General features: G+C 50.3%; 1 protein-coding gene across 5 annotated transcripts in view; it reads right to left on the minus strand.

Moving 5' to 3' along the window:
• Window positions 1-1,297: 1,297 nt before the first annotated feature.
• The window catches only part of Rubicon (run domain Beclin-1-interacting and cysteine-rich domain-containing protein rubicon), a 461,889-nt gene continuing 436,684 nt past the window's right edge, over window positions 1,298-26,502 (minus strand). For all 5 annotated transcript variants that reach the window (XM_070531460.1, XM_070531458.1, XM_070531457.1 and 2 more), the window contains 2 exons: window positions 21,253-21,325; window positions 1,298-2,235 (listed from right to left, as the gene is read on the minus strand). In XM_070531460.1, the coding sequence (XP_070387561.1) occupies window positions 2,196-2,235; window positions 21,253-21,325 (113 nt within the window). In that variant the 3' untranslated portion in view covers window positions 1,298-2,195. The remainder of the gene's footprint in view (window positions 2,236-21,252; window positions 21,326-26,502) is intronic.

Below are 26,502 nucleotides of genomic sequence, written 5' to 3' on the forward strand. Positions count from 1 at the left end.
CTGCTAGCGTTATCAAAAGCATAGCTATCAACCTAGAGTGGGCGCTGTTCGCGTAAAGCCTTCGGTTACTTTTTTCTTGGCCACATTTAGTTGGTACATCCAGTATGTAACTTAATGGTGGTTTCTGACAAACCCATATCGGTTTCCTTTGTAGCTTCATGCTGCAGTCGAATAGATGACAAATTTTTCCCAACATGAATTTTGCTCGCCTAGCTTCAGCAGAACTGATTTGCTGCAGCCTAATAGTCTTCTGTAAAGTCAAATAAAGAACACCTTTTCTTAATCTTCCTGTCTTTCACTCATATTCAACTTTACCAAGCTGCTCCAAGACGCGTATTTCCTGCTCCGAAACAGACAATTCATGCTCCAAAGCTGCTCCAAAGTGACAAATTTGCTTCTCCCAGAACTGCTCCAAAACTTCCTTGGCCGCTTCCATCCCTGAGTTAAGCACACAGTCCCAAGATGTCGGTACTAGTTCATTTTTTGCTGGTGTGCCTGGTCAAAAGTCATTAATTATGTCTTGTTTATGTAAAGCAGGTCTTACGGCTGCCTTGTTCAGTTTTGGTTAAGATGTTGCGTCACGAGTGCAGTAGCACAAGATGAGGACAAGGAATAAAACATGACAGGTGCTACTCACAATCGTCTACATACAATGCAGCCTTACAATGCGCATGAAGAGTGGAAAGGATAAGATCGATGGCTACCCAAAGCTTCGCCTTGGTAAAGGCAGATAATGTGCAGATTCTAACCTACCCGAAGTCCATACATAACTCATAGTGATCTGTCACAGGTGTACCATCACACAGATGCAATTATTCTTGTAGATGTGCTTGTTTTCTTTTTGCAAGTACGAGTGAATAACTTTCTGTTTCGTTTCTTTCTTTATCCTTGTCTTGTGCTACTGGACTCATAATGAATCATTACCAACATAGCCTCGTTATCAGTTCAATTGGTTTAGATGTGATTTTTTCTTTATTTAATACTATGTTTCTATGTGTGCCTCATGTGTGCCAGGAGGTCGGCGAAAACACTTAAAATAACAATTTATCCCACATGATGAAAAGGAATTCATGCAGAATGTGATCATTCAGTGAAAATGTCACTCTTGTAGAAACCTTACAAACTGATGCGTGTCATTGAACATACAGCCTGTACCTTGTGGAAATCCAGCTTTGTTAAGTCAGGTGGGTGTACTTCCTGGCTGGTAACCATGCTACGACTAATTATACTCAACAATGGCTAGGCACCTTCCTGTTCTTTCCTTGGAAAAAGATAAATTATAGCAGCACACAGGATGTGCATGCAGATACATAGCCTTTTATTGCTCTTCTGAATGTTCAATTATGCAACATGAAAAAATATGGCTCTTATATATTAGACTTGCTGTCCCCATATCACACTGTTAGGCCCAGCTGCCATTTCTAAATAGTTTGTGCATGGTAGCACAGGCTTCACAAAGCTTGATACACTTTAATATATGTTATCCCACCCATAGCACGAGGAAATGCAATAAAAAATCTGCAGCCTCTTTTCATAAGTAATCAAGCTTTAGCCCTACTGAAAGGTGCTATCATGAAGTAAATTCAAGAAATCTTTGGCGTTGCTTCAGCACGGCTTTAAAATAAACAATGTCAGCCATATTTAAAAGATTCATGAGGCTGTGCAAAAATTGTCACTTTCTTTCAGCCGCTGCAATGCTTATCACTCACCGTATCAAACAAAACAGATTTCTGGTCAGATAAGTGTCTTTGTGCATTTCCACAACTTGTGCAATATGCCAAAGTGGAACAGAGCGCACCAACATAAGAGACCATTAGCAGTAACAATTAACAGAAAAAACAAAGTAAGGAACATGTGGCAAACTAGATGAGAGTTCTACTCTGCCTGCAACCTAATCTTGGTGCTTGAGATGCACATCAAGGCTCAACTTGAAAGGCCACCAAAAATAGAGTTCAGGCTTTCCTGATCGACCGGAAAGCACACTTGTGACAGAGTTGACTTTGTGAAATCTGAATGTGGTCTCATTCAAGAATTCAGAACTGATGTAATTCACTGATAGCCATCACTGCCATTAACAAATGGGCACAGTCATAGAAACTGACAGTCACATTGTCTAAGTAAATAAAACTTTGCTTAAAAACATGAATAATAAGGCTGCCGCTAAAAAAGACATGAAGCATGGACCAGGTGAGCTTTCACGCCAATGCTGCATCTGCTTCCAACATGCTTTGCCTCCTGTAAAAGAAGAAAATGTGTCCAGCAATGTTAGGGCTAACACATTACAAATCAGAAACTTTTCATACTTGGCATAAGTTAGCATGTAATATAGCTAAAGCACAAGCAGCAACTAATTTCCACGAAATACAATCCCACTACTGCTTGACTTAGCCCAAAACAAATCAAATATTTTATTTCTATTCTTTGTGTAAATGTAGAGGAGCTACAGAAAAAAAGCTGTTGACGAAGCTGCAGTCCCATTTTTTTTGTTCAGCAGCAGGAGCGCATGGTCTTTCACCGCTTACAATATAACTCATGCGAAACAAAGTAGAGCAATACAAGAAACATCAAAAAGCAAAACACAAATGATAGGATTTCAGAATGTTCAGCTGCTGCTATGGACCTTACGCAAAAACTGCTGCCATCCATTGGCAGTTTGGGCGAATTCGCCATGTTTAACGGGGGCCACCGGAAAAAGGGCAGCATGTGAGGCATGTCCTCTGCGTCAACTCGGCATCTAAATCAAGCTCATATGTGTTGTGTTGAAAAATAAATTTATGGGACAATGCTTCACTCGAAATGACCAAGGTGAGCATCCCATAAAATCTTAAGGGGGGACACGGTCTTAAGAGACAGAAAGAAATAGAGGAATAATCAATTTTTTGAAAATGTTATTTTTGGATTTTACAGTTACTGATGCAAGATCTTGAAAATTTTCACGCATCTTGGATCACTATTTTAGTCGTAATGGTGTTTTGTATTACATTTTATCGATAAAAGAAAAAAAGGGGCCTTTTTCCATGAAGCGTGGCTGGCTTTCTGCGTTTACAATTGTTGGGTCTCACTTGAAATAAAGCCTCTCCATACACGTCTTGGCACGTGGATGGAAGGCGTTAGTTTGAAATAGCCACCCTTCTTTAGCTTTTGCACCACTGCTAATCCGTGCGCTGAATGGCTATAAAGAAAAAGCCCATGATAAAGCAGCGCCTCCTCTAACAAGATGCCTGGGACGTCGCTTCCTTTCCCATTGGAGGTGCTTTGCCACGCCTTGCGAGCCAGACCTACGAATTAGTGGTCGCAACTGTACTACTGATTATCATTTTTAATGATAATAAGGGCAGCGAGCATAGGATGCAGCAGGTTACGCTGGAGGTAGTGGATAAGTTCAAATATTTTGGCACGTGTACAAACAATGGGGTGGAGTACCTGTGAAGAAGACGTGTCTCGCGGCACAGCCGCATAATCAACGCCCGGCTTGGCTCGCGCTGTTGATTGCTCGCATCTTTTTGGACAGTGCTTTGGGCTGTCTCGCCATTCCTGGTCGCTGTGCCTTTGCATTAGGAGCTGCCAATAAGCTTCTCAATTGGTGGAAGTGTGGGGACTCAAACACCGTCACTTGAAACCCTGGAGCTGCGATCATGAATGCTACCGCCTGCCATGACCGACAGCTCATCCCAAAGGGCGCCGACGCCACAGTTTGTCACCTGCACTGGCGTTCCATGACAACAAGACCCCAAGATCTTTAGCGGTGCAGACGACGAATTCATAGAAGACTGGTTTGCGTCATATGAACAGGTAAGCACGCACAACAAGTGGGATGATCCAGCGAAGTTGACCCACGTCATCATTTATCTGGCTGGTGTTGCCCAACTCTGGTTTCACAACCATGAAAGTGACGTACTCACATGGTCAGTCTTAAAGACAACCTTTACGGAAGTGTTCAGCCGACCCGCTCTTTGCAAGCTGCGCGCTGAACACTTGCGCGCCCGAGCACAGCATACGGCAGAAACGTTCACGAGCTACATTGACAACGTCTTGGACCTTTGTAAACGAGTCAATGCCACAATGCCCGAAGCTGAGCGAATTCTCCATATACTGAAAGGCATAGATGACGGCGCATTCCAGATGCTCCTAGCCAGGAATCCACGCACTGTGTCCAAAGTCGTCAGCCTTTGCCAAAGTTATGATGAGTTAAGGAAGCAATGCGCTTTGACTCGGCATGCTCTGGGAAGCGACGACTCCTTGGCGAGCCTTGACAGCATGTACGACCCATCCTCATTGTTTCAGCGGGTCAAGGACTTCGTGCGTGAGGAAGTTGCCCGCCAACTTTCTTTAGTCCCCTTCACTCAGGAGCCCACCTCCTGTCTTCCAAACGCGCTCCGCACGCTCATTTCCAAAGAGGTCGCTCAAGTTGTCCCTTCCGCACACCATCAGCCGCCTGCAGCCGCGAATCTCGACTCTGCGCTGGCAGTGCAGCCTGTCGCCATGCCTCTCACCTATGCGTAGCCAGTCCTGCCTGTGGCCGCGCCTCTTACATATGCGCAGGCAGTACGCAGGCCTCCGCCGGCGTCTATCGTGACCCAGTCCCAACCGGTGCCACCGGAAGCCCATGCTGCATCTTGGACCGCACCGAGAGCTAATCCTTGGAGGACGCATGACAATCGTCCCATCTGTTATTCTTGCTGCACTCCCGGACATGTCGCCCGATATTGCCGCTGTTGCCCTCAAGCCTTCGTCAACGCCTCTTGACCCTTCCAGTGTGGCAGCCAGACCTTTTGCCAATAAGCCACTCTTTCCTCCCCAGCCGTATACTCGTGCTGACCTCCCAGAATTTCCTTCGCGTCGCTCCCCAACCCCTCGCCAACGCTCGCTCTCCCCAATGCGTCGGCGACCCGCACCACCTGACCAGGAAAACTGAATGTCGCAGTTGCTAGCCGCCAAACTGTGCCGTTCACTGTGCAAGGTGACCACGCCGCTTTCTGGACTGTTGCTTCGTACGGCAAGTGTGCAGCACGTCACTCCGCACCCAGCCTGTACTGTATTTTTTTTATTTATACAAGTACCTGCAGCGCCACAAGGGCATTGTTGCAGGGGGGGGGGGGGGGACAAATTGAAGAAAACTGAACATGTGACAAAAACTTGATAAAGCAGAGCACAGGTGGTAAAAGTAACAAAATACGTAACATCGATGAGTCATCTCGACGGCAAAACGGTCTTCAGTGAAATGGGGTGCAAATTTGCAAGACAGAAATGGAAAGGGTACACTATCGCATGAAGTGCAATGCCAGCCAAATGATATAAAGAAAACGGCATAATATACTACGACTGCGTGACAATAAAGACAGAAACTCTGAACACGTTTTACATTCACCAATGCTTCTGGGAAGCCTATTCCAGTGTGTGGAAACATGCGGAAAAAGGGAATTACGGTAGACATCAGTACGACAGCGCATTTCAAGGACTTTCAGCTCGTGATCACATCGTTTAGAGATTAAGTGGGGAGGGAAAATGTACAAGTTCTTGTTTATTCCTGTGAGATCAAAGTAGATTCGTGTACGTGTGAAGTGTACGTGTGTATGTGAGGTACGTGTGCTTATTCACGGTATTGTTTACATCGTTGAGTGTATTGTTCTTCCCACCTGCTCGCATGACGTCATCCTTGGATGGGACTTCATATTCCGTCATAAAGCCGTGATCGACTACGCGTGCGCCGAAGTTGAATTTTCCCCTTGTGATGCACCCTTGGCCGAAAATTGTGACAGCACTTCTAAACCTACCGTGTGTGAGGACACAGATATTCCACCTGGCTCCATCGCCCGCATACCCGTCTCTTGCGATGCCATCACTGATGCAACACACCGTCCGACATCTTCATGAGCCGTTAATCTCTCCCACTACCCATCGCAACGCCTGACATGGCCGGCAGCTGCAGCAATATATACTTTTACAATCCCGTCTGTGCACCTATTACATTGCTCGTTGGTGAATGCCTTGGCTTCGTGGAACTCCTCGACTCTTCACGTCTTTGGTTGACGTCCCCGGAGACCCTTTTGATGTCGGCTCCGGCTAACCATCTTCGATTTCGGTGCTTGAGGAGACGTCCAGGGATGCTTTCTCGAGTGCCATCGCCGATAGCCTCACACCTGCCGAACACGCCGACCTTCTTGATCTCCTGCACCACTTTAGAAGTTCATTCGACGTTTCACAACCTCACCTGGGCCGCACGTCGGAAGTGCAGCACTACATTGACACCGGTTCACATCAGCCATTACGTCAACGACTGTACCGCATCTCTTCCGAAGAGCGTCGTGTGATTACGACTCAAGTCGAAGATATGCTGAGCCGTGACGTTATTCGACCTTCGCACAGTCTCTGGGCATCTCCTGTCGTTCTCCTTTTCAGGAAGGACGGGTCTATTCGCTTTTGTGTCGACTGCTGTCGGTTAAATAAGGTAACACACAAAGACATCTATCATTTGCTGTGCAACGACACCCTTGACAGTCTTCAGGGAGCAGAATTCTTCTCGTCCCTTGACTTGCGTTCAGGGTACTGGCAGGTCCCGATGGCTGCGGCCAATCACCAGAAAACCACATTCATTACGCCTGACGGCTTATATGAATTTAACGTGGTGCCTTCCGGGCTTTTTAACGCATCTGCCACCTTTGAACAACTCATGGACAACACGCTGCGTAGCCACGAGTGGTCTGTATGTCTGTGTTACCTCGACGATGTCGTGGTTTTCTTGCCTGATTTTCCGACCCACCTGCTCTGCCTCAGACATGTTTTGACCTGTCTAACGAATGCTGGCCTCCAAGTCAACCTCAACAAGCGCTGCTTCGCCGCGCGAGAGCTCACCATTTTAGGCCGCGTTGTGTCCAAGCATGGCGTTCTACCCAATCCTGCAAAACTTCGAGCAGTCGCTGAGTTTCCGAAGCCTCAGACCATCACAGAACTTCGAAGCTTTGTGGGCCTACGTTCATATTTCTGGTGCTTTGTTCGGAATTTCGCATCTATCATGGTGTCATTGACTCAGCATCTACGCGGGGACGCCGCCCTCTTCTCCTGGTCCCCTGCATGTGACTCCGCCTTTGCTACGCTGCGTCTTCTCACCTCCCAACCTATTCTTCACCATTTCGACCCGTCAGCTACAATTGAGGTACATACAGATGCCACCGGGGTCGGTCTCGGTGCCGTCCTCGCCCAATGAAAGCCCGGCTACCTGGAATACGTAGTCGCCTATGCGAGTCACACGCTGACGAAGCCTGAGGCCAAAAAGAGTGCTTGGCCTTAGTATGGGCAATTGGAAACTTCAGACCATACTTGTACAGGCACCCATTCGACTTGGTTACAAAGCACCACGCGCTTTGTTGGCTCGCAAACTTGAAAGGTCCCACTGGCCGCCAAGCCCGTTGGGCACTGCACATCCAGGAGTACGATATTCGCGTCGTCTACCGCAGCGGATGCACGCACTCAAACGCAGATGTTATGTCTCGTTCACCTTTACCTCCAGACTCGGCCTGTGGAACAACTTCCACACACTCCGTGTCATTTCTCGACATAAGACTCCTTTGCCACCGCACAATGTCGTGACCCGTGGATCGCTTCTCTTTTAGACTATCTATCTGGATCATCAACCATCCCTGTATCCCGAACCCTCCAACGCCAAGCAGTTCATTTCGCCATTCGTGACCAGCTGCTCCACCAATGCAATCACACTCCTGAAGGTCGTCGGTGGCGTCTGGTGATTCCCCGTAGCTTAAGGTCACAAATATGTGCCTCTTTCCACAATGATCCACAGTGTGGCCATGCCGGAGTCTTCAAGACGTACGAACGAATTCGCCACTGTTACTACTGGCATGGCATGCACAATTTTGTAAAAAAGTTTGTTCGGGGCTGTCTTGACTGTCAACGCCGCAAATCACCTCCTTTATGCCCGTCTGGTGCCTTGCAGCCACTCCCGTGCCCTGCCACACACTTCGATTGTGTCGGCATCGACCTATACAGCCCGCTTCTTCTGACCCCAGATGGTAATCGGTGGATCGTAGTTGCTGTTGACCATTTGACACGTTACACCGAAACTGCTGGTTTACCAAGTGCTACAGCGAGGGACGTAGCCTCTTTCGTCCTGCATTGCTTCGTGCTTCGACACGGCGCACCTCGAGAACTCCTCAGCGATCGAGGCCGGTCTTCCTCTCCGAAGTTGTTGAAATTTTGCTTTCAGAATGCCATATATTATTCATGCCATATTATACCATCCCCAGACTAACGAGCTCACAGAGCGATTTAACCGCACACTTGGTGACATGCTCTTGATGTACGTGGCATCTGATCATGGTAACTGGGACCGCATCCTTTCATTTATCACGTTCGTGTACAATACCGCGATAGAAGCCACTACGGGATTTTCACCTTTCTTCCTCCTGCATGGCCGCGAGCCAACGCATACCATCAACACGCTCCTTCCATACCGTCCTGACGCCTCCGAGTGTCTACCTGTGTTCGACATCGCCTAACAAGCCGAAGAATGCCGCCAGCTAGCACGCTCCTTTACGGCAGAGCAACAGCAGCGCCAGAAGGAAAACCGCACCGGCACGTTTCCAAACACCACCTACACTCCAGGCGTTCTTGTGTGGTTGTCTGTCCCTGTCCAAACGCCGGGGCTTTCCTCGAAACTCGTCCCAAAATTCGAAGGGCCTGAGCGAGTCTTGGAGCAAACATCCCCGCTGAATTTTCTCATTGAGCCACTGTCACCACTTAAAGACTTGCGCCGGCGTGGACGTGAAATTGTCCACGTCTCAAGCCCTACCACGACCCTCTGCCTCCCGATTCTTAAGGCGCCAGGATGGCTCTTTTTGTCCGGAAAGGATTGTGAAGAAGAAGACGCGTCTTGCGGCACAGCCGCATCACCAATAGGGCACTGTGGAATTACAATAGGTACAAAGTGGTGAGAGGGATTTGGAAAGGGGTGATGGTTCTTAACTCTGACTTTCGCCAATGAAATCTTGTGCATGAGATCAGAGGTTCAAGCACGGTTGGACATTAAGCAACGTGGGGTAGGTAGACTTGTTTTGGGAGCACACGAAAATACACCAAATCAGGGGGTACAGGGCGGCACGTAATGGACGTAATTCGAGGGCAAGGGGAAACTATCAGGAAGATAGGATACCAGGAGTGATAAAAAGAAATGGCGGGAAAGAAGTGGGCTAGGACAGTTTTCATTTAGTACATGAGCAATGTTGACACAAAAGGGTGGGAGTGAACCAGAAAATTGTCAAGTAAATATTTGGACAGCATAGGGGGTTGGGGGGGGGGGGGGGTCAAACCAAGAAACATCAATTGAGAAAAAGGTTAAAGAAACAGAGAGGGGTCCGTGGAAAATAGGAATGCAAACGAAATCAGCACTTGGAACATACAGAACTTTCAAGCAGGAAATTGCCCCCAAAAATACCTACGATAATGCTAGGGGTAGCTCTTTGCTCTTTTAAGCCAGATGGGAGTACAGTCGAACTCGGTTATATCGAACTTGCAAAAAAATGCCTATTAGTTCAATATAGGGCATAATTCGATATAAGCCTTCAAAAAATTGGATGTCATAAAAGCACAGCATTTATAAAGTCACTTTATTGATGAAACTAGCTTAGCTTTGCATAAAATAGTCCTGTATTTCCTTCTGCTTGGGCAATTTCACTACCTGCGACGCACGCATTTCGCCAAATTGTCTAAAGAGTTGGAGCAGCTGAGGCCGCAACCTTCCGCATTCACGCAGAAGCACTGGACTAGTGCGAGTGCACCAATCACCTCGGAGGATGCGGGCAAAAGACCATTGTTGCTTTCCTCATTGTGCCCACTTTCACTTGTGCTCGGTACGATGTCGGCAATGTAGTCTTCGTCTTTGGGCTCTCCCGTGGTTGCGACCACATCATCTGCGCTCACAAACTCGTCAACTGTTAATTTGTCGATGGCTTCCGGAAATACTGACAGCTCGCTCCAAACTTCGGCGACACTGGCAACGGCTTCATCGCGATCATCAGAATTTACAGTCATCAATGGGCATGCGGAAGCCAGCAGGTCTGAAACAATTTCGGATGAACCACTTGTACACAGCCGTGTGTACATGTTGGGTGCCACGGGCACGGGGTCGCGAGTTTGTGCGCTTTAGCCCTAATCTCCCCCTTATTCTTCAAGATCATGCTGAGAGTGCTTCTCGGAATCTTGCACACTGCGGGGACATCCGACTTCTCACCGCGTTCGACCCAATTTATGATTTCAAGCTTTACCGCGAGACAGCGAGACAACTCGCACTTGTGCCATCTTGCACGACGAAGGCGCAAGAGCCTCCGTTTGGCTGTTCGAACAAGCGCTGCGGGTGAGCCAACATAACTTTTTTCAGTGGGGTGTCAACGGCTCGCCCGATGCTGAGCAGTCACAGTAAGAGAGAGAGAGAGAGAGAAAACATTTATTTGGACCATCGAGGTCATTGCTCTTGAGGTAGAGTGGGTGGTGACCTCATTCCAGGACTCTACTGGCCATGGCTGCTCAACGTACTTGCTGGACGAAAGCTTCTTGTCCCGCCAGGATATCGCCGGTCAGCTGTACTTCCCACCGCTCAACTTACGTGCTAGGCGTCTTTAAGTGTTGAGGTTTGCTCCCGCACCCTCAAGAGATGTGAAAGAGCGTAGGGCGTGTGTCGCAGCACCAGGGGCAGATGCTGCGATATGTATGTGGGTACATTTTGCTGTATCTGTGTAGGCTTGGGAAAGTGTTGGTCTTAAGTCTGAGAGCTACTGCCTCTTCAGTGCTGAGCTTTCTGTGAGGGGGAGGATAAATCCAGCGGTTGAGTCGCTTGATCTCGAGTCGGCCGCAGTAATTGGATGGCAGGGGCACTAAGGTAAAGGGTGGGGATTGATGAGACAATTGGTTTTGCCCCGCTTAGTTGGTTAGTGCTCGAGCTAAGGCGTTTGCCCTTTCGTTCCCCTCCAGTCCCGCGTGGCCTGGCGTCCACGTGATTTGATGGGATTCTTGCAGCCTCGGGCCTAGAATCTGAGCCGCCAGCAGTGGTGTTCGTCCATTGGTAAAGTTACGGCAGGCCTGTTGCGAGTCAATAACAACTGTGGGGAGCACACGCGCCTATCTTCCCACGCGCCGTCTCGTCGAGAGCCGGCATAGACAGGGGAGAGGCGCACTATGCCCTCTACCGATTCTCCCTCGCTCTCGCGACGCGCGCACGCTCCTTCCTCCCCGACTCGCGGGCAGGTAGCTGACGGGCGAGGAGGACATTCCCCTCGCCCAGGTAAAAAGGTACAAAACAGTGCGACCGAGGGAGACCCTCTCTCTCTGAGGCCGGACCCCTAACCTGCTGGACTGGAGTACCTGCCACAACCCGTGAGTGATCACGTTATCTGACTATACCGAGCAACGAGGCCAGCCTATTTATTACTATTACAGAGAGGACATCCCTCAGCCAGTGTTCTTTATTGCCGGTAGCAATAAACGTTCCTACAGTTGACGCCGCTGGTTGCCTTATTCGTTCGAACCCGACGTAGCCGCGATTCCCGCGCTACGGGTTGGGGAGTAACACAAAGCGACTGCGTGGGGCTAGATCCGGAGCTCTCCTTCAGCCCTAGCCGCACGCAGAGTGCAACCCCCACATTCGGCGCCCAATGTGGGGCTCTTGGGGCATCGGACGATAGTTTTAACAGTTTTGCTTCGTTCGAGACCTTTGTTTGAACTGAAGCGTAGGGCTAGCGTGGATTTTGTTCGCTAGCGTTGGCGGCGTGCTTTCTTGAGCGAGGCCGGTGGCTGTAGTGTGAACATGTCAACATGCTAAGCTTTTTCGCAGACAGACAGACAGACAATGAACTTTAATGAGGTCCTGAGGGACTAGCTGGTGGAGACCCGTTGGGGCCCCCGGCTCGCCGCTGGCTGCTCCCATGTCGGAATTGGGAGGCCAAGCCTCTCCGCTCTTTCACGGGCCCTCTGGACGGCCATGGACTGGAACTTGAGTTGCGTACTAGATATGGCCTCGTCCCAGTCCCGTTCGCTGGTGAGGGACGTATCCCGTAACGCAGGACACTGCCAGAGTATATGAGGTAGAGTGCTAACCTCCCCACAATCCGGGCACTGTGGGTCAATTTCTGGATAAATCCTGCTTAAGAAACTTCGCGAGGGATATGACCTCGTCTGAAGCATCCTAAGCGTGATCGATTGTGATCTGCATAGATTTGGATGTGGAGGCGGGAAGTGCCTGCGTTCCTCTTTATAATGGGAGACAATCTCGTGAAATGTTAATAACGGGTCGCTGTGGCCGAGCTCCTCCGGATCCAATGTAGCCCCATCGCCGTCACGGCGCGTTAATTCTCGCGTACGGCGGTGAGCAATTTCATTGGGGTTCGGACGGCCCGGCAGCACGTTGTCGCCCATGTGAGCTGGGAACCATGTAATATAATGCACGGGGTCACAATTAGTACCGGACTTCTTTTTCAGAATCACCTCCACCTGTCTCGCAACCATTCCCGAAGCGAAAGCCCTGACGGCCGCGCGTGAGTCAGTGTAGATATACGGCCTTTTTGAATCCTGCATCGCGAGCGCCACCGCCACCTGTTCTGCCACGTCGGCCGTCACAGCGCCTACCGAGGCCGCAGATAGGAGCTCGCCCTTTTCCCTGACCGCCGTGACCGTGAATTTACCGGAGCGCCCATATTGAGCTGCGTCCACGAAGGCTTCCATGCCGACCGTTTTCTTCAATATCGCCCTGGCACGAGCTGCTCGCCTGCCTGCATTATGTTGCGGATGAACGTTTCTAGGGAAGGGACTGACGACGTAGGTCCCTCTGGAGTTCTCGTCCAGCTGAACCACCTCGCTGTGATTGAAACGTGGCTGCAAGCCCGCAGCCTCCAAGAGGCGCCTACCGGCGCTGGAGCCCGAAAGCCTCGTGATCTGCGCCGCTCGTTGCGCCTCTGTGAGTTCGAGGGTCGTGTTATGAATGCCGAGCTGCATTAGCCTGTCCGTGCTCACCATGATCGGAATACCCAGTACCTTCTTGACGCTTTTCCGCATCAACGTGTCAAGCTTGTCCCTTTCAGTCTTTGTCCACTGCAGGGCCGAGACCACATAGTTGATGTGGCTCATAAGAAAAGCGTGATGCACCCTAAGTAGGTTGTCCTCGCCTAGGCCCCCCTTCTTATTGGAGACTCTCATGATTAATCTGAGAATATTCTCGGTTTTGGCGGTCAGGTGCGCAATGGTTTTGGCATTACAGCCCCTGGCATCGAGCAACAATCCTAGAACTCTAATCGAATTCACGCTGGGGATCTTCTGGCCGTCCCGCGTGTATACATCTATGGGGATTTGCTCGAGCGGCACGAGCCCCCGAACCCCTTGCCTTGCCGGTCTGTATAACATAAGCTCTGACTTGGACGGGGAGAGTTGGAGACCCGTGCCCTCCAGGAAGGACTGGGTCACGTCCAAGGCCTCCTGGAGTGCCTGTTCCATGGCCGCCTCCGAGCCTCCCGGACACCAGATCGTAATGTCATCGGCGTACAGCGCGTGTCCCACGTTTGGCACGGCGGCCAGCCGCTTCGAGAGTCCGTGCATTGCAATGTTAAATAGGAGGGGGGAGATCACCGCCCCTTGTGGCGTGCCTCTGTTTCCTAGCGGGAATGGTTCTGATTTGTTCTGCCCCACATTGACGACCGCTGTCCTGCCCCTCAGGAAGGACTCCACAAACGCGAAAAATCTACCTCCCAAGTTCAATGCCGAAATCTCATTTAAGATGAAGTCGTGCGACACGGTGTCGAAGGCTTTGGACAAGTCTAGTGTAAGAATGCCCCTGACGTCTCTAGTCCTGTTGTCAATAACCTGTCTTTTTAGTAGTAGCATGACGTCCTGCGTGGAAAGAGATGGTCTAAACCCTACCATATTGTACGAGAACAACCCCTCCCGCTCTATGTGTTTTGAAATCCTGCTATGTATAACGTGTTCGGCAACCTTACCTAAACATGACGTTAGCGAAATGGGCCGGAGGTTGTCCAGGCTTGGGGGCTTTCCAGGCTTAGGAATCAGTACCACCGTCGCCTGCTTCCACGAGTCCGGAACACTACCTTCCTCCCATACCTTGTTGATTTCCTTTGTAATGGTGCTAATGGACCGGTCGTCCAGGTTCCTCAAAACCCGGTTGGTTAAGCCATCCGGCCCAGGGGCCGACCTACCATTGAGATTGTAGAGCACCTCCCTGATATCTGCCTCAGAAAACGGATCATCGAGCTTTGGGGCGTCCTCCCCCACGTATTGAGGGCATTCCTGTAGTTCATCCTTTCCTACCGGAAGATACTTTCTTGCCAGGTCTCGGAGAAGGGACGTATCGGAATGACCTTCCTGTTTTTGCTTATGCACAAGTCTATCTACGGAGAGTCTCTGATTACCCTTGGTCTGTTTATCATCGAGCAGGTGCTTAAGAAGGTTCCATTTTCCCCCCGTGCGCATTCGCCCGTCTGCTGCAGAGCAGGCTTCGTTCCATTGTTGCCTGTTGAGCTCCAGACAGTGTGCCTCTATGCTGCGATTAAGCTCCGCGATCTTCTTTCTCAGCCTGCGATTTAGCCTTTGCGTTTTCCACCTCTCCAGCACAGACCTCTTGGCCTCCAGGAGATGCGCCAGGCGCGCGTCCATCCTGGGGGTCTTAAGGTCCGTGGATATTTCCTTGGTGGCCCTTTCAACGTCTATCTTGACCTGCGCGAGTAGATCCTCCAGTGCACCGTACTCCGACTCACCTTCGTCCCGTATCTTTCGGAAGAGATCCCAATCAACGTACTTAAATATCCTAAGCGGGGCCGCTCTGATCCTGATTGATAACGCCACAATGTGATGGTCGCTCCCTAAATTTTCTTGCAAGTTAGTCCAGGCTGCGTCAGTGTTTCTAACAAAAGCCAGATCTGGCATCGTGTCCCTCGAGACCGAGGTGCCTATCCTCGTGGGAAAGCGGGGGTCCGCCACTAGGGTCAATGCGCAGTCTTCTGCCGTGCTCACTAAGTTCACTCCCTTCGCCGTTTGTCTATTATAACCCCAGGCCATGTGCGGGGCATTGAAGTCCCCTGCCACTATCAGAGGGCTGTCACCCGCTATGGCGACTGCCCTGCCTAGGAGTCCGCGAAAACTCTGCCTCTGATCTGTCGGAGGGCTGTACACATTGAGGACGAATATGCTCTGTTTGATCCTGCCACTAGGGATTATCTCAACCAGCTGCGCCTCCAATCTAGTGCTAGCATCAGCTCTGCCTATTGTGATATCGTGCTCCTGGAAGGAAATTGCCTTCTTAACCATAGTGATCACCCCTCTCCTACCGTCCCCTCTCGTCGAGACAACGCGGTAACCCGAGAAGGGCACTTCCTCACAAAGGGTCTCCTGTAGGAGCAGGACATGCGGTTTGTCCGCTTGTGCTTTCACGAACTGTTGTAGCGAGGCCTTGCGCCTCTTGAAGCTGGCACAGTTCCATTGCCACACAAATAATTTGCCTGTGTTGTCCGCCATTGTGTCTCTATATAGTTAGCATCCCCTTGAGCGCGGTGCACTTGCCCGACGCCTCGGAATCCTGATGTGCTTTCTTAACTTTACCGGCCACCTTCAGTCTGCTTACGTCAACAAGCTTAGCCTCCATTATCCCCATTCTGCGGTTGAGGGTAGCAATGGCCTCACACTGTTTCTTAATGGTCTCGGATTGCTGCTCGATAGCTCCGGACTGTGTCTTAATCGCCTCCGCTAATCGATCGAGGAGTTCTGCAAGCGATCCTTTCGCGATGGTCGCGGCGGGCATGGAAGCCGATACGGAGGGGGCGCCTTACGCTTTGCCTGACCCAGCACTGGCTTTTGCGCTGGTGCGGGCGACGTGCTGCCATGACCGTGCTGTGCTTTACGAATCGATTCGAGGTCTGCCCTCAACTTACGCATTTCCGCCTTGAGCTGCGCGTTTTCCTGCTTTAAAGCCACAAGACGCGGATCCTCCATCTGCTCTGGCAGTGTACTGTGCGTTACCTTCTTTCCAGTCGTCGTCTCCGTGACCTTGTCCACCCAGATAGGCCCCTCCTGGATGCGAACACTGGAGCGCGAGCGTCCCCTAGAACGGGAGCGCGCTCTGCTGACGGGACGCCCGCTGGATCGGGAGCGCGCTCTGCTGTCGGCGTGCTCCCTGGATCGGGAGCGCCCTCTCGTTGCCGAAAGGCCGCGGGAAGGGACCGCGCCTGCCACGCTGGCATCACGTGATCCTGCAGCCACTTGCGCCTCCCGGGCGCGCCGCCGGCGCTGCTGCCTCCGACGCACGATGTACGGCACCTGGAAGCGCTGGCTGCACCTGCGGTCGGCCGTCGGGTGCGCGCCTCCACAGATGGCGCACTTTGGGTCGCACTGATGATCTTCTGGTGGGGAAACCAAGGCACAACCGCGGCATTTCCTTTTGTCCTCGCCGTTAGGGCAGACGTCTGCTCTATGGCCGAGCTCTCCACACGTGTAGCAAACGTCTACTTGCCTGCGATACAGGGCGCAAGGCAACATGACCGTCCCGCAGACCACGTGATTCGGCACCCGTTGTCCTTCAAAGAGCACAACGATCGTGGGGGTCTTCTTGATTCTTCGTACTTCTAATGCCTCGGGGTTTCGGTGGTTCACAATGAGCGCCTTTAGATCGGCGTCGCTGATCTCGGGGTCCACCCCCCGCACCACTCCCTTGCAGGTGTCATCCGATGCCGCAAGTGTTTTTTTAATGGCATTCGTCGGTACGAGAGCCACGTGGTCTGCATCCTGGGAGAGCGAGCCTTAGCGCCCGCGGAGCATTGGCAAGCCTGAAGCGAGCGAGTACAAAAGCCTTGTGGGTGGTCCGAATTTCTCATGTAAATAGCTTCTCCTCTCTTTGACTCTGATGAAGTCGCGGCTCTGGGAGCCGGGTGGTCGCGGGCCACGGGTGCCACTATGGGCTGACTGGTATTGCGGCCTGGCACCGGGCGCTCCGACACCGTCTGGGACGGTGGGCGCCGTCAACTCGGATGCTGTGTGCACCGAGCGGAGTAGGACCACCTCACAGAGCTGACGTCTCCTCGCGGCTGCCTGTTTTGCGCTCATTTTGGGTGCTGTTTTTGGATGCCGGTTGTTGTCAGGGTAGCGACGCTTTAGGCCTAAGGCTTTACGAAGCTGCCTGTCGCACGTGGAGGGACACAACCTGGTGGACCGTGGCGTTGAGGTGTTGCAATTTGCTTCCCTCATTCTATTTAGCCTCGCACGAATTGAAATTACTCGTTCGACTCAAGGAAGCGAGCTTCGTTCACATGAACTTAGCATCTGAGTAGCTGCCCGATCTTTTGCTAGCCGAGTTGAACATCGTACCACGTGGGAGATGCGCATGCATAATTCCTCTCCCTTGCACTACTTTAGTGTTTGCCGAGTGTGTTGAGTGTACGCAGCGTGATTGGAGTCACCCCTGGCTTGCTGTCACATGAACATCGTCTGCGCTGCTGCCCCGGACTACGATCGAGTCACCCCGGGCGATGGTGATGCTGTGGCCAGTTCGGCACAGCGACTTCGGCGGCCTCCTGCATCCAGCTCACAACCCTCGGCGGCGGACAAAAGAGCCGGCGGTCACCGATAGCTACGGCGGCTCTTGCCAGCACGGCGCGTCGACGCGAGCGACGCTTGCTCGTTCCGACTACTGCGTTGTCGTTTCCGGAATCCTGGCCTGGAATCGTGCCGTCGAGTCTGCAAAGCTGCTGCTGTGACCGGCGGACGCCAGCGGTGTACCCAAGGACAGTCGGCTCGCATGTTATGGACAGCGTGTGGACATTTCCTCGGCACGGCCAATGTTGCACGTACTACCTTGTTCGCCAAGCACGCGTTGATGTTAGAGCGTGTGACATGTTTCGCCGGAATATGTACTGATTTAAGGTTGGGGGGATGTGGGGATGCGCGACTCTCGCGCGTCCCCAGATATCTTGTTTTCCCCCATCTCCTGCAATCCCGCTTCACCGCGTGGCCTGCGTGACGCCCGCGGCGGTCGCTGTGGTTGAAGCGCAGTGCGAGAGATGGCGCGAGTGTTGCGCTGCTACCGTCGGGGTTACTTGGGTTCGGGAGCGGAAGGCGCTTCCTCTTTGGGACGGGACAGCAAGCGGTACGGACTTGCCGCACCGGCGTGCGCCGACCCATGCTTCTGCGAGACCGTCTCGCGTGGCCGCCTTGTAATGCGCCACCGTTCGCGTGACAGTACGCGCGAACGACCAGGCGTTGGGATCCAGCATGGGGCGAACATATTCACTCGCTATCCGGTCGCGGTGAGTCGGACTTCTAGATTTGTCGCGCGCCCATCGGCCAGTTTTGTGGTTAGCAACTCGGCTAGCAGGCATTGATCTATGAAAGGTGCAATAAATGCCCTTGTGACTGTTTGCACTACTGTGTTGTCGTTCCTTTGTCCCAAGAGTACCGGAGGAGAAGCCCACAGAACATGAACTTCCCTGCCTACCCTGTCTTGTTGCTTTATTACCAGCGCCACGGCTATGGTCTGTGCTCTGACGGAGGCTGCGAGGGTCAAAGAGTTGTCTCTACCGTTCACGGCGGCTACTGCGAAGAGGCCCCCTACAGCGTATGCTGCCACGTCCACGTACGTTACGTACGGATCGCCTTTGAATTGTCGGCGCTGTCTGTAGACACGAACCTCACGTTTTCCTTCATGGAGTTCATGACTTATGAGCTTCGGTATGGGGTTCACCTTGATCCTGCCTCTGACCTCAGGCGGGAATGATCATTGCCCATCGAGGGCACGGAGCTCCGTTGCCGTTCCGGTCCGGTGGAGGATGGCTCTGCCCGCCGCCGTGTTTTGTAGTCTGGCTTTTTGCGAAGCCATAACCGCATCCAACAGCTCAGCGAAGGTGTTGTGGATCCTGAGGGCCGCTAACTTCTCGTTTGAGGTGGTGAAAGGGAGATCCAGGGCCGTTTTGTACGCGCATCTGATGATGCATCGACTTGTTCTTGGTCGTGTTTGTTTAGCGAGTGGTAGTGATACGGCATGCTATACGTTACTCTGCTGATCACCATAGCCTGGACAAAGCGAAGCGTGTCCTCTTTTGACATGCCCTTGTGGCTTCTTGTTATTCGTTTGATAATCCACGAGATATGGTTGGTGGCAGACCTTAGGGTTTGGATGGTGTGGGAGGTTTTCAGGTTGCTCTGGATCCAAAAACCCAGAATCCTAGTCTTATTGCTTTCCGTGATCTTCTGGCCCTCTAGATAGAGGTCGACAGGGCCGGGGGAATTGTAGTTTCCCCGCCACCATGAGGGAAAGCCAACTTCTGGAGGCACTTTTGCGCCGCTTGGCATTCGATATATCGGTAGCCACTGCTATTTTTGTTCGATGTAAGCATAATTTTTGCTATATATGCTCATTGCAACTATACCGTGTTCCGAAATTGTTTTATATACAGAATAATTCTATGTAAACGGGTTCGATATAGTCAGGTTCGACTGTATTGCGGACTGGGACATACTGAGTCAAGCACCAAGGAATAGGCACATTATGCAGTGCATGTGGAGAGGAGGAGGAAACGGCTGAACACCCGACACTTTTCTGTAAAGGGCTTCACCCAACAGTTGAACACCGCGGGGCTGATTTTTTCAGAGCATTGAGGTTCGGTGACAGCGGAGGCAAAACAGATGAAGTGGCCAGAAATAATCAAAGAGAGCTTATCTGATTCGTGGCTAAAATCAAGGCAAGAGTGAAATTTCATCCTCCACTAAGTACAAGATATATTACTAGTCGCGGTTAAGTAATGTGTGTTGCTACCCGATTTAAAGGGTTCAGCTTTATCCATCCATCCATCCTGGAGTCACATGACTCTCGTTGGCGCAGCTTGCTGCCGGCAGTTCGGGTCAGTAGCTTCAGCGCTCGCAGCCTCCTGTGCCAGCCGCGGTCTAGTGAGGCATGAGTTGATAGAAAACACTGGGCACGACAACTGGCTTCACCAGCCGCTTTGTAAGTCTTACCTGAAGTCCACAGAAGTGCTGACTGCACACTACAGAGCACGACATGGTAACTTGGTGGCAATTAATCCTTATTCGATGTGGCCTTAGCCACTGGTCATGCTAACTGCTGTCGGAAGGTATTTTGTAAAAAGACACGCCCTAGTCTCTTTTTTTCTGACTAGAGCATTATGACATGCAGCAATGGTTCACTACTGAGTAATTAATATGGCATATTGTTCAACAAAACCTACTCATGCAGGAAAGCACAAAAACAAGGCGAAAGACTCTGAAACATGGACACAACAGTAAGCACCAATCTCACAGGTGAATAAACTTGCCATTTCTGGCAGACAATAAGCACACCATCGGCAAGCTAGGTGAAATTATTTGGCACTTTCCACCACGCTGGGCCCTTTATTTTTTATAGTATCATTTTTGCACATCAAAACGTACGGTGGTAAACCCTACGAACAAGGAAATAGCATGAATATCATATGCTTATGCATAGATTACAACGTGTGGTCGTCTGCTCGAGTTTTACCAGCAGTGACGGCAGCGCAGCTGCTGGATGTGTTGCAAGCATACACCGCAACGGGCTCTGTAGTGACCATGTCAAGTGGAAAGGATGAAAAAGGAAAGGGAAGAACAGCGGGTTTTTGGCTCATGTAAACACATTGGATAAAGTTGTCCCGATAAAGTTGTCCAGCCGAGTGCTGCCAAAGCTTCTCAGCTGCGACTGTGAAATAGGCTTAGGAGGCGGAAGCAGTTTTGACAACAGCCGTGTACGGCAAACTTTCTGGCGCAGCTGCGGATTTGCTCAAGGTGAAGGAGGTTGAAGAAAAACTGCATGACCTTGCGTTAAAGCTGGCTACCAAGCAAAAATCAGATTTTCTTGCTCGCGCTGATGGCATATGATGGCGACACACTTTGCTATCATAAGCTTCGATTCTATAAATGGTCTGCTGTCTTATGTAAAGCGCAAGTTGTGTGGTGGCGATGTGATAGAGGACAACAGTGGACGGGACTATGGTCTCGCCATAAAAATAACGATCTTGTGCATGATCAGCAGTGATGCCTTGTCGGCACAGTATTTTCCACACGTGAGAAGCACCAAAACATGCAGTCCGTTCCTCGTAAACATTCTCAGCGCGCACGAAATGCAGAGCACTGACAATCGGCGAACAGCACTAAATGATTTAGACTAACTAAACGATTTTGACTAACTTGACATATATTTTACCAGAAGATGTAAAACAGCAAGTACTGTACCTGGTTTCCAGACGTCTGCACTTCGGACAAGCGCCAGGTACAAAACAGGTCCTGTGGAAGGATGCCTTGCAGCCTATGTAGAATAAAGCACCACTTGAAAGCAGCAAAACATGGATGCAAGAACCTATGAAAAACTATTTTTCAATGCACCTCGTTTGCTGTCCATCTCAGTGTCAAAAAAAAAAAAATAACGGCATTACCATACGGCAAAGACAGCGCACAAAAGAGAAAATCTGAGCATAAGAAATTTATTTTTGAAAAGATTTTCATACTTGGGCCCTTCTTAAAGGGACTCTGAAACGATTTTGAAGATATTGTACAAACATAGTGGGTCACTAGGGCAGCTCCTTCTGATCAATAAGTGATGCATTTAGGCACTCTGTGTAAATCTTGTAATTTATTATAAAGTTTTCAAAATGTACAGTGGCTCAGCGACTGAAACGCGATACTTGGACAACATGGCGGCCGGTACTCTCTTGTGCCACTGGTGGGCGCTGGTGACACTGAGATAATGCATTTTTGTGTCACATGAAAGTGAGAATCTTTCTGATGTATCGGAACTGTATTCGGCCACCTCAGTGATCACCGGTGGTACAAAAAGTGCCGGCTGCCACGCTCTCAGTATCATGTTTCAACCACTGAGCACTGTACATCGCTACCGATCGCAGCAGCACTGCTCCCCTGAGTTATCAGCCGCCCCACCCCAATTGACGCATGTTGCCCATCTGATGTCAGTGGCGCGAGCTATCTGATTGGCTCCCCAGGTCGCATCATTTATAATTTTTCTAACTTTATGGTGAACAAATGTTGTTCGTAATAGTTGGAATGTTCGTCAATTTGTTTCTATAAAAAAAAGTAATGGAAAGAGAATACACTATGACAGCCTAGCACTACACTCAAGTACTTTTAGCATACAGCAAATGTCGTCTGCTTGTGTTACAACGTGCTCTGTGTTGACGCAAGCTGCGCAGTCAGTGGGTATCGATCTTTCTTTCTTTCTCTTTTTTTGAGCAGCATGGCTCGCCCTTATTGCATTGTGAGCTGCAAACATAGCGATCGGCGATGTGTCAAGTTGAAACACCAAGCACTTCTGCAAAGCAGCAGACAAGCGGAGTGGCTGCAGTGCATTGAACTGTCGCTATCCGATCTGCAACAGCATCTCTACATGCTTGCGGCCAGCACTTCATGCAGAACGATTCTACCACAATAGAGTTTAGTGTGTCCATTATTCGGGTAAACACAAGCGCAAGTGGATTGGGAATTTTACAGGATAAGTGGAGGTGCAAACATGAATGGCCTGCATGGTGCAGCCACCTCGTGGGACAGAGCTCAACCAAACATAGAGCTAATATAGCAGTAACCAAGTGTGTTCTACTTTGCTGCTGGTGTAAATTTGTGGCAGAAGCCTAGTCGTGAACACGTGTATTTTTAAATGTTAGGTTGTCTTACACTTGGTTACAGTAATATTAACTCTGTGTTTGGCTGGTTAAGCTCTGTGCCACCAAGTGGCTGGACTGTGCAGGCCGCTCACTTACATCTACGCTGAAGCTCCTTGAGCACAGCGGTAGTAGTGTAGAGGCACCTTAGTTTATGCCTCCACCTATCCATAAAAATGTGCAGCTCGCCTGTGGTTACTAGAATACTAGACACGCTCGGCGCTACGACAGAATGCTCGCAACACACACTACTAGGATAGCTCTCGCTGCGGATTGATGGCCAGGCAGCTAACAAAGAGGTTGGAAGGACTTTGGGTGCTGGCTCCAAGACAACCGGAAGTAGATGTCACGACGTCACATCCTGTCGCAGAGTCGGTGAAGTTGGAGCTTAGCTCCAATCAGTCGGCAAACGAGTTAAGGAAAAAAATCATGGCTCGGGAAAATGGTAACTTGTCTAGCAGCAGCAGCGGCAGCAGCATCGGCGTCGCATCAGAATGACGCAGATGCTCATGTCTACACGAGACAAGTGCTGCTGGTGTGTGCTGGCACAGGCTAGCATTCGAGGATATTAGAGTGTTTTAGTTGAGCACCTTTAAGGTCCGCTCTGATCAGAGTTGCCCGCTAAACCACAGCGGAGCGGCGTGTGATTTTCACGTTTCAGTTATGCGTTTAGCGTAGCGTAGCAGAACTTTCGTAGTTGCAGTGCCCTCTGGCTGAATTCAAGGTAATGAAACACAATAAAAACACCCATTTGTCACTTTCATAAAGCAAAACGAATAGATATAACTTATTTGTCCATGAAGTATCTAAACATGTGCTTTTAAAGCATTACCGGTCCAGTTTATCCAGTGGAAAATAAAGCCTCCTCTTCGGGCACACCATGTGATAGCCAGCAAGCTTGCATTATGCATCCAATTCAATCCTTTCTGATGCCAACACGCTGCACAGCGCTACAGTGCGCACCACATCCTCCCATGCTGCGGGGTTTTCAAATGGGTCAGCACTTGCGACTTCTTTTAGCAAACATAAATCTTCGTCTATGCGAAATCACTTTTCAGTAAAGTGGAAAGTTGGGCTAGTTGGAGATCTGCCCCGGGTCTGGATGGCATCACAAATAAACTTTTGCGAAACCTGGATGATGATGCCATAGACATAATCACGGTCAAAATTAATAGTCACTGGAGATCCGGCACTGTCCCACCGGAATGGAGGGAGGCCAAGGTGACGTTTATACCGAAACCCGGGAAATCACTAACAAAGGAGAACCTCAGGCCCATATCACTTACATCCTGTATTGGCAAAGTAGCCGAACATGCTATTCATAACAGGATAATAGAACACATAGAAAACCAGGAGCTTTTCAGGCAGAATCTCATAGGCTTTCGGAAGGCATTATCCACACAGGACGCCATGCTCATGATCAAACGGGCTATTATTGACGACCCTAGCAGGGACGTAAAGGGCATCCTGGGTCTAGATCTTAACAAAGCATTTGATACGGTTGCACATAAACATATCCTACATGAAATCTCAACCTTGAACCTGGGAAGCAATTTTTACAATTATGTGAGGTTCTTTCTAGCTAATCGGACAGCTCGGGTCAAACTCGGGATAGTCACAGGCGGTCCATACAATTTAGGCAACAACGGCACACCACAAGGTTCAGTATTGTCCCCACTCCTCTTTAACATTGCCATGCACAGGCTCTCGGAGGAATTGTCCAAAATCCCGAGCTTGGGGCACGTCATATACGCTGACGATATCACAGTGTGGGTCCCAAGGGGGTCACTCGCAGCACTAGAGCAGACACTACAGGCAGCGGTAGACACCACAGAATCCTTCCTTAAGGGCACCGGACTCAGGCTATCACCTAGTAAATCTGAGCTGCTGCTTTTTAGACAGGGGAGACAAGGCGTTAGAAACCTTGTGCCTTTAGAAACTCTGCCAATAAAATCACAGACAACACAGGACGGGTCATACCCAGAGTAGAGCAAATAAAAATTCTGGGTCTTCTCATTGACGCAAGGAGCTGCAACGCTACAGCCCTGAACCGTCTCACAGGTCAGGCCAACAGTACTTTAAAGCTCCTGGGCAGGGTTTCAAACCGAAATGCAGGCCTCAAGGAGGACAATCTCATCAGAGCATATCATGCATTTTTCATCAGTCATGTGACGTACATTGCATCATACCTGAACTGGGGGAAAGGAGAGAAGGCTAAGCTAAACGCACTTATACGCTCCGGACTCAAAAGGGCTCTGGGACTCCCGCACGGAACGAGTACCGAACTCCTCAACAAGTTAGGACTACATAACACTATAGATGAGCTCATTGAGGCACATTCGATGTCACAAATTGCAAGACTCTCCAACACTAAGTCAGGGTGTAAAATTCTAGATGAAGTCGGAATACTGCCTCGAGGAGGAGACGTCTCTAAGTTCAAAATACCCAAGGAGGTAGAGACACAATTAGTTGTGGACCCCATACCTAGACATATTCATCCTGTGTACAACAAAGGCAGAAGGGACGCCAGGGCCAAATGCATTCTGGGTAAACTGCACCAACAACACAGCTCAGCTCTTTTTGTCGATGCAACTCGTTATGGATCGGGCAACCGCTACGCTATTGCCGTGGTCGATGAGAGCGGTAAATTAATAAGTGCGGCGTCACTAAGAACGAGCTCCATTCATGCCGCCGAAGAAGCAAGCATAGCACTTGCAATTACAATGAGGAGAGGCTCCACAATTTTCTCCGATTCCCGTACAGCTATTAGGAATTACTCAGCCGGCTTCGTCTCAGCGGAAGCACACAAGTTACTTAAACACAGTATTAATTCTCATAATTACGACCTGGATAGCTCACACCTAGTCTGGTTTCCGGCTCATCAGGGCCACTCGGTCAGCCTCAGTGGCTGCAATCCTAACGAGCAAGCTCACTCTGCTGTGCGAGATCTCACATGCCGCGCATCAGATCAGGAACTGCTCCAGGATGACTGCGGCTCCTACAAAGACCCACTTACTACTTTTCGCGAGATCATCTCACACTATAGGGACGGCAGGAGGTTTTTTCCTCCCCCCATCAGAAGCTCAACCGAGCTCAGGCAGTCACATTAAGAATGATTCAAACTAAATCTTATCCCACACCTTTTGTGCTTAACAAAATTGACCGGGACTTTCCCGCGGAATGTAAAAGTTGTGGACACACTCCGTGTCTATTTGATCATATGTTCTGGCTGTGCCCCAACCAAAGGGCTTCGGATCTCAACAGTGAGGAGGACTGGAGTCGGCGCATATCCAGCGATGTCCTCCAAGATCAACTCCTGGCCGTCCGGAGAGCTCACGACATCGGGAAAGCCTTTGGCCTACCGGTGCCTACGTGGGCGGAGCCACCGACATAGCCCGGGGGCTTGTGCCCTCGGACCCTAGTTTCTCTGGACTAAAATAAAGTTCTTGCCATGCCATGCCAGTTGGTGAGTAATCATCATACTTCAGGAGAACATTCATTTGGGCTAGATGGTGCATACTTGAATTAGGAAGGAACAGCGCCAACTAAGACGATCACAAGAGGTGACGACACAGGATGGCGCTTGTCCTGTGTCGTTCTCCCCTCTTGTGATCGTCTTAGTTGGCGCTGTTCCTTCCTAATTCAAATCATCATACCTTGCTGGTGAAGCAGCGCACTGACACGGACACAGTGAAGAAACACAAGAAAAGACGACACTCGCTGCACTCGCAACTGCAGCGAGTGTTGTCTTGTGTGTCTTCACTGTGTCCATGTCAATGCGCTGCTTCACCATCAAGGTATGATGAAATCGCTT

The sequence above is a fragment of the Dermacentor albipictus genome, chromosome 1, assembly GCF_038994185.2.
Source record: "Dermacentor albipictus isolate Rhodes 1998 colony chromosome 1, USDA_Dalb.pri_finalv2, whole genome shotgun sequence".
Taxonomy (NCBI): Eukaryota; Metazoa; Arthropoda; class Arachnida; order Ixodida; family Ixodidae; genus Dermacentor; species Dermacentor albipictus.